This window comes from Carcharodon carcharias, chromosome 2 (genome assembly GCF_017639515.1).
Source record: "Carcharodon carcharias isolate sCarCar2 chromosome 2, sCarCar2.pri, whole genome shotgun sequence".
NCBI lineage: Eukaryota > Metazoa > Chordata > Chondrichthyes > Lamniformes > Lamnidae > Carcharodon > Carcharodon carcharias.
In genome coordinates, this window is record NC_054468.1 from 87,051,891 (window position 1) to 87,065,632 (window position 13,742).

The 13,742-nt window shown below is 41.8% G+C and overlaps 1 protein-coding gene across 1 annotated transcript in view; it reads left to right on the forward strand.

Annotated features, from left to right (window-relative positions):
- LOC121287773 (erythroferrone-like) overlaps window positions 1–13,016 on the forward strand; it is a 96,946-nt gene extending 83,930 nt beyond the window's left edge. Inside the window, exon 8 of the mRNA XM_041205690.1 lies at window positions 12,252–13,016. Coding sequence (XP_041061624.1) covers window positions 12,252–12,350 — 99 coding nt within the window. The 3' untranslated portion in view covers window positions 12,351–13,016. The remainder of the gene's footprint in view (window positions 1–12,251) is intronic.
- Window positions 13,017–13,742: the final 726 nt, after the last annotated feature.

The window sequence follows — 13,742 nt, forward strand, 5'->3', positions numbered from 1 at the left end:
TAAAAGGGAATAATTAACTCCTATTTGGTACTATATGGTGATTGTGCATCTCATTTCAGTTCCTGTGCCTTAACAGCACATGAAAACTAAATAGGAAGAATTCAGTCCCAGTTGAGAGCCAGTAAATTGAATCAGTGCAGATGCGTTGAAAGGTCCATTATGGTGTGTGATGTGTGTTCACTTTTTCCGCTCTTGAAGCAGACAAAACAAACATCCTTAAATGAACCATAAATGGCTGCCAACAAAAAGGCGAGTAAACCAAAGTTATCTTATCTGAACATGCAGCCAGAAGAAGCACAAGTGTTTCAATCACTTCCTCTCCAGATCTCCATCTTCCCAGTCTCCACCCCTCCCAATCTCCATCCCTCTGATCTCCTCTTTTCTCCGATATCACTCCGCCTAATCTCTTCCCCCCTCTTCGATACTCCCTCCCTGATACACCCTCCCTGATCTTCCCCTGGTCCTAATCCCCTCCCAGAACTCCTCCTGTCTTCTCCTCACTCCAATCCCCTCCCCACTCTGCTCTTCTCCCCTCCCTGATCTCCTTTCCTAAAATCAACTATTAGGTAATTATAAAATAACACACTCACCTCCAATCGTCACTTGCTCTCTTTCTCTCTTCTAATCTTAATCTGTCTTGTACTTCTCTGTCTTAGTGATGTTAGTTATTGCTTCTCTGTCTTTTCCTCTCTTTTCCATAAAAACCCCAAGCACCCATCCTCTTCCTCCATCCTCTTTCCTTGCTGGTGAACTCAAACTTCAATGCTCTCTCTTACTCTCACTCATTTCTTCCCTGAACTGCAGAAATATGCATCTCTGCATTTCCCTTAGTCTTCCAGTCTTTATAAAACCTAATCACTGCATCCTGATTTACCTCAACTTCACTCCTATACGTTCAAACTTGCTGGTGCCCTGCACACTTGCTTATGTATGTCCAAACATATATTCAAAAATGCATGTACACACCTGTGTACCCAAATGCTTGCATCACTTTCATACACATGTACAGAAACACACACACACAACATCATACATGTATAAGTATACACACAGCAACATCAAAGGGCTGTGTTAAAGACAACTACTCACACTAATGGAAAATGTTATTCCACAAGAATTAGAGCTGGGACCACCACTGTTCCCCATTTACATAAATGATCTTAACTTGGGAATTAGAAGTACAACATTAATATTTGCACATAACGTCAAATTGGTGGGCATACTTAATACAGAGAGGACTGTGACAAAATTTAGAAAGATGTTAACAAACTTGCAGTATGGCTGTATAAATGACAGATGAATATAAATATGTACAAAGAGGGACATTTTGGTCTGAGGAATAAGGAGGTCACATACAGATTAGAAAATAAGAGTCTAAATCATGTAGCGGAGCAAAGGAATCGGAGGGTATAGATTCACAAACCATTAAAAATAGCACCACAGATTATCAAGGCCACGAAAATGCAAACAAACATTGAGGTCTGTTTCTATAGAAGTGAAAATGAAAAGCAGAGAAGGTAAATATGAAATTTACATGCAACCTTGATTAGAGCCCACTTAGAGTACTCTGCTCAGTTTTGGGCTCCATACCATGTGACGTAATTGAGGTGAAAAGCAGAGATGCCTTTAAGGAGAGGCTAGATGAATGCATAAGGAAGAAAAGATTGGAAGAATATGCTGAGATGGTGAAATGAATTAAGGTGGGAAGAGGTTTATGTGAAGAATAAATACCAGCATCGACCAGTTAGGCCATGGAGTTTTTTTTGGTAATACATTGATATAAAGCATGTGCTCATACACATAGCTGTACAAGCACAAGTAAACACCTGCACAGGCACACATTTACACGCACGTGCACCTGTATAAATAGTAAAATGGTCAGCTCATGGTTTAAGAAGGTGCAATTATCCCGTCAGTGGATCTGTGAAGAGCCTTTGTTTCATTTTTTTATCTGTGCAGTTAGCATCTGACAGCTATGCTCGATGTCACACTGAAGACTTAATCCCCTTTCTGATGCAATTTTGAAAAAGTAAAGAAAACACTGTTTGGCATTATTTGTGTTTTGCTGTGGTTACCACCTGCGTTGCTAGCTGGCCTCACACTCTGGCTATTTCTGCCCAAAACACAAGGCCTTTGATTCTCTCAAACATTTTCATTGCTGTTTGACTCTATTCCTGATGTGCCCAGACCTCTTGATGGCTCTGTACCTTGACATATAAAGGATAAGTGTACATCCATCCACATTGGTGCAGAGATTGTCTGCAATACCATTGTGAAATTCTGGTGAAGCACCTTGTATTGGCCATACATCTCCCGAAGAGTAGGTATGGGATACACAGGGAACAAACCTTTAATTAACTTTAATGATCTTTAGCAACTAGTTGCTTGGATTGTGGGAATCGATAGCAGAGGTCAGGTAATTATTATAATACACAAAGAATCAAGATGAATGCATTGCTAGCTCAGATAAAAACCTACATTAGCTAAACTAAAGTGAATGAAATCATTTACAACACAGATTGTAAAATGCAATGGGTCAACCAATATCCTTTCACACTCCGGGACTGGGTGGTACAGTGGGTCAGACACTGTCCTTTCACACTCTGGGGCTGGGTGCCACAGTAGGTCAGACAGCGTCCCTAAACACTGTGGGATCATATGGGTCAGTGTGTCAGATATTGGCCTTAGGTACTGTGGGACCAGGTGGGACTGCGGTCAGATACTGTCCTTTCACACTCTGGGACAATGCTTCGAATTGTTTTTCATATCGTAACACTCTTTACTTGCAAACAATGTTAATTAGTGGAACAGTTTTCAAGTTGATTAACAGTCTGACAAGCCACAACATGAAAGGTTTGTGCCAGATATCCCTGTTAGCTGCCATGATTCATATATTCTACGTCACTCCCAAGTGCCAAGGCTGTTCATCGCCGCTGTACGCTTGGGTGGCTGGCTGCTGGGAGTCAAAGGATATCCTTTCAAAAGGTGGATAATGATGATCAGACACCCAAGAACGCCCATGGAGGGGCAGTACAACCAAAGCTCCAGGATCTGCTCCTCCATCGGAGTTAGCAACACCAGATTTGGTACTCCCTTGCCAGTTCAGCTACGCTCCCAGGCATTGTGACTCCTCTTCTCCAGTAAGGACAATAGTGTTTTCACGAGTGCCCCCTCCATAAGCCTGAACACTACATCCTCCTCCCCAACATCGCTGGCTTAAGCACCCAGCACATTGTGGGACTTATCCATTCCAGACATGCCTGCCGTCCAGTCTAGTCCCGGGCAGTCTTTAAGGGCACAAGAAAATGTGCCAATTTAAGGATGTGCCAACTCATCCTCGCAGAGCAGAGAAGGTCTTGGGCCTCTTCTGGCACTGCACCCTGGTCCTTCGGACAACCCCTAGCTGCTGACTCGTGCTGTCACCTCTGACCAAGCCTTCTTCATGATATGGCGACCTCCTCTTGCTGCCTTGTGGCAGAAATATCTACTGTTGATCACTGATGGTGTTTATTAGTATCAGCAGGCAGGCATCAGAGAAGTGGGGGAGGTGGGGGGCGGGGGGCGCTGCTTTTCCACTCCGTTTGCCATGGCTTCTGGCTCCTGAGGACATTGCAATCTTCCACGCACACTCTCCTCCTCACTTTCATTCTTCACTTTAAACTGTAGCTTTAAAGTTGCACACCACTCTCCCACAGTTCTCCCTCAGATTCATACCTTCATTCATCTGTTTTTAAACCCTGCCCGCCTGCCTGCAGCTGGCCAGATTCAGGCACCTGCCCTCTTCCCACCCCCACACAAGCAGCACTGGCCCTCTCTGTGTGCACATTTCACACTAGCTGGCTGGTAACTGGCCAGCCAGCACCTAATTGCTGATTGGGGGAGGGGGCAGATTTCACATGCGCTTCTGGTCCTGCTGATCATGCTTGCATGACAAGCTGATCATTCAGGCCCATGCTTTGTGGGGCAACTGAGGCAAGCTATTTGTCCACAAGGGAAGTTACAGCTGAAATAAGCCTGCCCTCCCTTGTCACCTAGAGGTCACACTCAGAAATGGTATCCTTTGTTGATGGAGTTAAAATACAGACCAGCTATGATGTAATTCAATGAAGGAACCCACTCAAAGGACTGAACGGTCTAACGTTGTTCTTACTTTTCCACCACATGCTGCACTGAATCCCAGAAAACATTTAAACATTTTTATCTAATGGTATTAAAATAAAATCTGCCCATATGTACCGCCATATGTGAATGTTGGAGGGAGAGATAAATGCTTTGTTTTGAGGTAGGAAGGCATTCACTGCACTTACTTCCCCGGCCGTTCAATGGGAAAATAAACTGTTGCTATGAATCTGCTGTTACCATCTCAACACCAAAACAGGATAACCTTCAACTTATTCCAATAACATTCCATTTGAGTATGGATTTGGATGATCCTACTATCTTTTTCCCTCATTGTAAATCATGGTGGATATTCAAAAAGGTTATTTTTTTAAAAATAGTACAAATTTGGCTGAAATAACAGGAACAAGTGAATCTAATGACAGAAGGAGACCTGCCCAGGTCTGGATAGCATAACTATATGCTTTATCCTCTGAGTTGAATTAGTTTTTTTCAATATGTCCCCTTTTTTATTTCAAGTGCATTTATCTCATTACTTATCCCATCATTCAATGTCACGTCTACCAGTTCTATTTCCCTAGTAAATACCAAAGTGAAATAATTAGTTAATATTTCTGCCATCTGCCTATTGCTTTGAGTAGCATTATTCTCTTTATTCTTTAATGGTCCTATTCCCATCAAAGCCTTCCTTTTTTACTGATGTGCCTGTAAAATATTTTACCATTTGGTTGTATGTTCCTTGATAATTTAATTTCATAGTACCTCTTTGCCTTCCTAATTGTTTTTTGACTTCCCTCCTAATCGCGTCATGTTGTCTCTTATCATACACTGCTCTGCTGTCTATGCTCTTAATGTTTGTCTCTTTCCTAAACCTTAATTCTTCCCTTATGTCTTTATTCATCCATGGAATCCCACTAGTTTTTGTTTGTTCGTTCTTTTTAATGGAATATATTTTTACTGCAGTGTGTTGAACACTGTTTTAAATCTATCTCTGTTTGCCAATACTTTTGTCAATCTTACTTTTTCAAGTTCTATTCTCAGCCTCTGAAAATCATCTTTCTCCAATCTATTAATTTGATTTTGATCATACTTATGTCCTCCTCTTTCATCACCTTAAAGCATATTATATATGATCACTGTTGCCTTGATGTTCCCCTACTTTTACTTCTCCTACACACTCTGGTTCATTCCCCATTACTAGATCCAATAGCAAATTGTCACTTGGTGGGTTTTTCACAAGTTAGGTTTTTCACATGTTGGGTTAGAATAGAATGCATATTGTACGAACTCCATTCAGTAACCCCTGCTATGTCTGGTTCCTTCCAATGCATGATTGCCTCTAGCTCCCCTGTTTTAATACAAACACTGTGTGCATTTCTCTACAGCTATTTTAATTCATTTTTAGTAGAATTTACTCTCACTTTATATTTAAAAATCTTTTTAGACTCCAGTTCTATAACTCTATTTATTCCCTTGCCATCAGTGTCCTCCCTTAGTTTATTCTTTCCTATGTTCTTCTGCCCTGCTTTGTTTACATTTAGGCTGCTTACATTTCCTTTACATCCCTCCTCTAGTCTTACTAATTTAAAGCCTTTGCCCTCTTTCCACTAGGACTGGGTCCCACCCCGATTCAGGTGAACACCATCCCATTGGTACATCTCCTTCCTGCCCCAGAACTGATGCCAATGTCCCATGGAAAGGAATTCCAGCTCTTTAGCAACATGCTAGTTCTCTTGATCTGTCTGCTGCTCCAGCTGCTCAGGCAAATTATCTTTGAAGTTCTGCTTTTTAATTTAGAGCCTAACTCCTGGTACTCTTTCAGCTGGACCTCCTCCATATTCCTATCTATGTCGTTTGTTCCATCGTGGACCATGACAACTGGATTAACCCCTTCTTTTTCCAAGTTTCTCTCTAGCTGTCGTGAGATATCACCTACCCTGGCACTGGGTAGACAACATATCCTCTTGTGCTTGGCTGCAGAGGATGCTATCCGTTCCCCTAATTGTAAAGTCCCCTATTAGTGTCACACTTCTATTCTGCTCTCCCCTTCCCTGTACAGCCTTCTGGACCATGGTGACTGAGTCTGCATTGCGACTAATCTTCCTGCTGGCTTTCTCCTTGTCCTCACGGATAGCGAGTACACCCTATCTTTTGAGACAGAACCTGTAATTGCAGGATCTCCTTCTCAACCTCTTCTAACTTCCTGCTACTCAGCTCCCTATCAAACATACCCTTGCTTTCCTGAACCTGTGTTTCCCTGTGAGGTTTGGCTATATTAGAGTCATAGAGTCATAGAGGTCTACAGCACAGAAAAAGGCCCTTTGGCCCATCGAGTCTGTGCCAGTCAAACAAGTACCTAACTATTCTAATCCCATTTTCCAGCATAGCATTGAATGCCATGGCATCGCAAGCACACATCCAAATTCTTCTTAAATGCTTTGAGAGTTTCTGCCTCTTCCACCCTTTCAGGCAGTGAGTTCGAGATTCCCACCATCCTCTGGGTGAAAAAATACTTCCTCGCATCCCCTCTAAATCTCCTGCCCCTTACCTTAAATCTATGCCCCCTGGTTATTGATCCCTCCACCAAGGGGAAAAGCTCCTTCCTGTCTACCCTTTCTATGCCCCTCATAATTTTATACATCTCAATATGTCCCCCCTCAATCTCCTATTCTGGATAAAACTGCCCAAAAATTCCTCCCTCTCCCTTATATGTAGGAGTCTCTTCAACTCCCACTCCAGCTCAATGACCCTGAGCTGGAGAGGTTTGAGATGGAGACATCTCCTGCAGACGGGTTTGCTCGGGACAGTCCCGCCACCCAAAGACTCCCAGCATTTTGAAGTCAGGCACACAACCTGTTCTGCCACATCTTGAACAATGGCATTATTTTATTTATTTAATTATTAAAGTCTTTATTCAATGATTATTTGTATTTATATCAGGTAATTTAACTGATTAAGCTAAAAGTTTAGTATATTACTTATACTTTCTTGGTCCTAGTTTATGCTACTGCCCTAGTTTAGAGAAAGAAAACATTAAAACTCACAACAAATCGCCTATCTGCTTATGCCATTAATGCCTCTGGACATCAGCTCTCAAGTCTCCCGCTCCTTCTCTCAAATCACACCTTGTTCCGTTAGAGACCAGAACAGCACCTCTTCCCACACTGTGCAAAATTCCTTCACTCAACAACTTCTACAAATTAAGTAAATACTTTGCTGAAGCTGTACTCTGTTGAGCCAGACTTTGTGCTACTTACTTAAGACATAGAATGCAAATATTCAGATTTACAGACAGTAACTAACTACAAGGTACAAGATATGTTAATGTTTGTGGCTCAGCGATCAGCAAGTATACATGTTGATATTAGTGCTAGCTGGACCCAGGAAAATAACTTAATACGTGACCACCATTAATGAAAGGAGGACTCTCGTACAACCCCTCAACCTAACTAAGCTCAGGAGACTCAACACAAAAAATTGTCTACATTTCTGAGTTTTCAATGCACACACAGATACAACAAGCTAAGGAGCTACTGACCACTTACTGCAGTGAGATACCTGGAGGAACTGAGTTAAGGCATTCAAATGTCACATTTCAGCATCCAGTTTTGCAACTATTATACAAGGCAGAGTTTATCCAAGTGAGTTTAAGGAGCCCTCTCAAGGTTGTAGGCACCATTTTTGCAACTATTTCCAAACTCCTTTTCTTGCTTCCTTCTGTTTCTTTCCGTTGTTCACTTAGTTGGTGAGGAGGTTTTGTGCTTCATGTTCTGCCGCTGCCATTTTTTCATATATTTATGACTTACTTTGCAATGACCTGCTTGGAACCAACACCATAGGCTCTGAATCAGCAGAGCCAGGGCTACTTATAGTAGTCCAGTCTCCTCTAGTGAGCTCCGAACCCCAGGTCCAATAGCAGTGGAGAGCTGATCTATGTTAAATAGAAGATGGTGACTCACATAGCTTAGGTCAATGCACCAAATGTCCAGTGGATGCTTACAATGCATTGTCTAATTAATACCTAACAAGAGGCCCAACTGAGAAATATACCTTAATGATTTGTATCTAGAAACTGGGAAAGAAAGAAATTAATCAACAGAAATGTAGGACTTATATTCCAACAGTGCCTTTCAAGTCCTCCTGAAGTCCGAAGGCACTTTACAGCCAATTAAGTACTTTTCAAGTGAAGTCACTGTTGTAATAAGAGGAAGCCAATTTGCACACAGCAAGTTTCCACTGTCAGCAACGTGATAATGACCAAACAGTCTGTTTTGGTGATGTTGGTTCAGGGATAAATATTGGCCAAGACACTTGGGTTAACTCCCCTGCATTTATCTTCACCTGAGAGGCCAGACAAAGTCTCAGTTTTACATCTAACCTCAAAGACAGCACCTCCAACAGTGCAGCATTCCCTTGGCACGACACTGGGGTGTCAGCCTGGATTTTGTGCTCAAGCCTTTGGAATGGTACTTGAAACCACAACCTTTTGATTCAGAGGGAAGAGTGCTACCAACTGAGCCAAGATGACATAAGTATTTTTTAAAAGCTATGTATATTCTTACAAAGAATACCAAAGGATGCATTCATTGTCATGGAGTAATTATTCAACAGCAATTTGCTTAATAGAAGTCTTGGAACCAGCCACTGGAAATGATATGTGATGTAAATGTAAATGACTGCACTCATGCTGGACCAGGTTGGGTTTTAGTTTCTGTGCTGACGCTGTTTGTTGCTGGTAATCTGTAATGATGTGTGACAGAAAGAGTAGAATGTATTTAAGTAAGATTTCAATCAGCACAGTATTTAGGCCTGTGATTTGATCAGACTGTGATCTAGTGCCTCTCCACATTCCATCATTATTAGATAGGACTGTCTTTAGATACCACAAGATAACTTGCCTTGTGACTGAGCAGCATTGTACAAAAGAAGGGAATGCCATCAATTTGCAATGTTAAACTTTCTTCATTTGCGTTTAGGAGTGCTTTGTTGCTCTAACTCTGATTATGTTGGTCCCCATGTTTTCTGTCTGCCAAAGTTATGGCAGGAGACCAGGAGAACCTCAGTAACTTCACAGGCCACAGCCTGTTAGTATAACAGTTGTGCATCTAATCTGCCTGATGGGAACTGGCATCCATTTTACACCCCATCTGGATTTACTCTTCCTTGAATTTCATGCAGAATAAAATCAGATGGAATGTACAAAAGGCTTCTGACTGTGTTAGGTGAAAATTGCAGCTGTAATATTTGTCACTCATTGAACCTAGCTTAGTTGGTTCCTCAATCCTCATTGTGTACTGTACTTGCACAGCAGTGGACACTGAAACACAGTAGTGTAGCAGAGAAGACTGAATTGTTCCCATTTATCTTCTCTGTACTGTATCTGCACAGGAGCTGACACATCTGAGATGCACAGCACGAGACAATAGTGCATTCTCATTTACTTGGGTGCCTACTCTATATATAGAGCAGTGTATGGTGACACTTATGCCTGGCCGTACAGTACTGTACAGGACTGAACTATTTCCTTTTTCCTGATGTATATTGTACATGTAAAGGAGCTGGCACTAAGTCACACACAATTCATACAGTAAAAAACAGGAGTGATTAATTCCCCTTTAACTTGTGAGTGCTATACCTGAGCTGATACACAATCTGCACAGTGATAGAAAAGAGTTGAAATTTTCTCTCTTAATTAGTGTTACACTGAGACACATATATCGATATTTAAAAGAACACAAATCATCTCCCTGCAGATCTTCCACTGTGCAACTGAATGCCTTCGGCAATCTCTGTCTCATTACTTCCAGGCATACTCATTCTCCTTCATAAAATCTTACAACACAGATCGGGGCCATTCAGCCCATTGTGCCTGTGCCAGCTCTTTGAAAGAGTTATCTAAGTAGTGCCACTCCCCCGCCTCTTTTCCCAGAGCCCTGCAATTTTTTTCCATTTCAAATATAAATCCAATTGCATTTTGAAGGTTCCTACTGAAACTGCTTCCACCACCCTTCCAGGCGGTACACTCCAGATCATAACAACCTCCTGTGTAAGTTTGTTTTGCCTCATATCTCCTCATTCTTTTGCCAACTATCTTAAATCTGTACTCACTGGTATCAACCCTCCTTCCAGTGGAAACAGATTCTCCCTTCTTACTCTGTCAAAATCATTCATAATTTTGAACATCTCTATTAAATCTCCCTTTAACTTCCTCTGCTGTAAGGGGAACAATCCCATTTTCTCTAGTCTCTGAAGTCTTTCATCCCTGGCAATATTCTAGTAAATCTCCTCCACAATCTCTCCATTTACGCTCCATGCCTCTACTAATAAAGCCAAGAGCCCTGCATGCTTATAAAGCAGCTTTATCAACCTGACCTGTGCTTTCAAAGATTTATGATTATGAAACCTCAGGTCTCTCTGTTCCTGTTCCCCCTCTTTGAAATTGTGCCATTTGGTTTATATTGCCTCTCCTCAAATGTCCTTCAAAAATATATCACTTAACTTCATGTATTAAATTTCATCTGCAGATCTTTTCCAGCTCACTAATATGAACATACGAACAAGGAGCAAGAATAGGCCATTCGGCCCTTTGAGCCTGCTCCGCCATTTAATAAGATCATGGCTGATCTGATTGTAACCTCAAATCTGCATCCCTCATATCCCCGATAGCCTATCATCCCCTTGCTTACCAAGAATTTATCCACCTCTGCCTTAAAAATATTCAAAGACTCTGCTTCCACTGCCTTTTCAGGAAAAGAGTTCCAGACTCACAACCCTCTGAGTGAAAAGATTTCTCCTCATCTCCATTTTAAATGGGTGACCCCTCATTTTAAGCAGTGACCCCTAGTTCTAGATTCTCCCATAAGAGGAAACATCCTCACCACATCCACCCTGTCAAGACCCCTCAGGATATTATATGGTTCACCAAATCGCCTCTTACTCTTCTAAACTCCAGCGGATACAAGCCTAACCTGTCCAACCTTTCCCCATAAGACAACCTGTCCATTTCAGGTATTAGCCTGGTAAACCTTCTCTGAATGGCTTCCAACACATTTACATCCTTCCTTAAATAATGTGACCAATACTGTACACAGTACTCTAGATGTGGTCTCACTAGTGCTTTGTATAACTGAAGCAGAACCTCACTACTTTTGTATTCAATTCCCCTCACAATAAATTATAACATTCTATTAACTTTTCTAATTATTTGCTGTACTGCATTCTAGCCTTTTGCGATTCATGCATTAAAAGACCCAAATCTCTCTGCATCTTGGAGCTCTGCAATCTCTCACCATTTAGATAATATGCTTCTTTTTATTCTTCTTGCCAAAATGGACAATTTCACATTTTCCCACATTATATTCGATTTGCCAGATCTTTGCCCACTCACTTACCACATGTATTTCTTTTTGTAGCCTCCTCATGTCCTCTCCATAACTTACTTTCCTACCTATCTTTGTGTCATCAGCAAATTTTGCAACCATCCCATCCATCCCTTCATCCAAGTCACTTATATAAATTGTAAACAGTTGAGATGCCAGCACTGATCCCTGTGGCACACCACTCGTTACATCTTGCTAACCTGAAAAAGACCCATTTATACCTACTGTCTGCTTCCTGTTAGCCAGCCAATCTTCTATCCATGCCTCCTATACCATGAGCTTTTATTTTCCACAATAACCTTTGATGTGGCACTTTATCAGATGCCTTCTGGAAATTTAAGTACAGTGCATCCACCAGTTCCCCTTTATCCACTGCACATGTACTCCAATAAGTTGGTTAAACATGATTTCCCTTTCACAAAACCATGTTGACTCTGCCTGATTGCCTTGAACTTACCCAAATGACCTGCTATAGCTTCTTTAATATTAGCTTCCAACATTTTCCCTTATGCAGTTAGAAAATCAAAAATAGCACACAATATTCCCAATCAGGGTTTAACTAATTTCTGTGCATGGTTGTTAACTTATGTTCAATTAAACTTAAGATGTACCTTCTATTTGTTAACAACTTCAGCCTGACTGGAAATCTAATACATGGGATGATGCTGCATCTGCAACACATGTCCTCTTGAGTGGGAAGTGTAATTGGACTGAATAGAGTTCCTGGTCCTAACAACTCTCTTCTCTCCACAGGCCATGCAGTACATCTCTGTCTTTGCTGACAATAGATCTGGTTTTTCGGTCACCATTCAAAGCGGCTCAGATTTCACAGGGATCTTCCTAGGCACGTAGATGCAGCCAGTGGATTGGATCCAGCCTGCTCGATTCCCTTCTCTCCTCCTCCTCTCCCACTCTCAGACTCCTCTTGCCACTCCGTCCCCTGCACACCACATCATCCATGAATTTATTCCTGCGGTCGTGAGGGCCAATAGTAAAGAGCACTCAAGGACAACAAAGACATTTACCAGAATTTTTTTGCCATGGATCTCTGGGGTTGTCCTGGAGAAATCTTTCTTTTCATGTATTTTAATGACATTATTTTCCCTGAGTGAGTGTTGGGAATAGATCAGCAATAGCTTTCAAAGCTCTTGATGATGTCAGGATGTGGTTTAGGACTCAAAATTTGCTTGCAATTTGCTTGCGACCTGGATGTGTCTTTAAAGTAAGGTGCTGCATTTTTGCAAAACTGGACATACAATGCATATTTCACAAGAGTGGGGAGTGTGAAAGATGGGACATTCTCCCACTGTCCCTGCAAAGCTGCAGTTCCCAAACCGCATGCATTGCTATCTTTTAAAATGATCCCATGCCAACTGCACAGAGATTTGCCTCATATTTCTAAGTATTTTGTTTTTTTTTTCTCTTGCCTTCTTATATTTGATGGGAAAAAATATAGAAACCTGCAAGACAGTAATGAATCTATAGTTGGCTTCCTCCCCAAGTAGGGCTCAGGATATGGGTAATGGTGTTTGGGAATAGATCCCAGGGACATATTGTACAGACTACGTGACCCTATCTATAGCTATTGCCACAGCCAGTGGACAGCATGGTCACTGTGGGATCTGGCAAAGGCAAGGATATTACAACCGTAGAAATCATTCTTTAAGTCACAGGTAAATTGCAGCAGTTCAAGAAGGCAGCTCCACTACCTTCTCCGGAGTAATTAGGGATGGGCAACAAATGCTGGTGTAGCCAACGGCACCCACATCCCATGAAAGAGAAAAAAAACCTGTTGGGCTTTGCATCAAACTTCTCATTGATTGAGCTTAGATGCTAGGGACTTTGGCTTTCAGATAGGTTTGGTTTGACAAATACAAGCAAGTCGGGGCCCTGAATGGATCTTGGAGATGGTTGTTGTGGGGAGGGAGGAGTTGGTTGTCAGTGGGCAAAGGGACGGAACCACAGATCAAACATGAGGTCTGGCATGGAACCAAACTGAGGAAGGAGAAGTCAACATCTAGCCTGTCAGCTAATTGACAGGAGCCTTGATCTGGTTGACAAAGTGACTTGTCGATTTTGCTATCATCTACTGTCCAATCTGGTTGCAAGGTGCTTGCAGGCAGCAGTGGTGCTGTAATCTGATTGGCTGACGCTCATATCCTGGTTTAAACTGCTTTATTCTGTAGGTTTGATAAAGTGTTAATAAATATCATTCTGAAAAGAAAGGCCTGTGAGATGCACAGA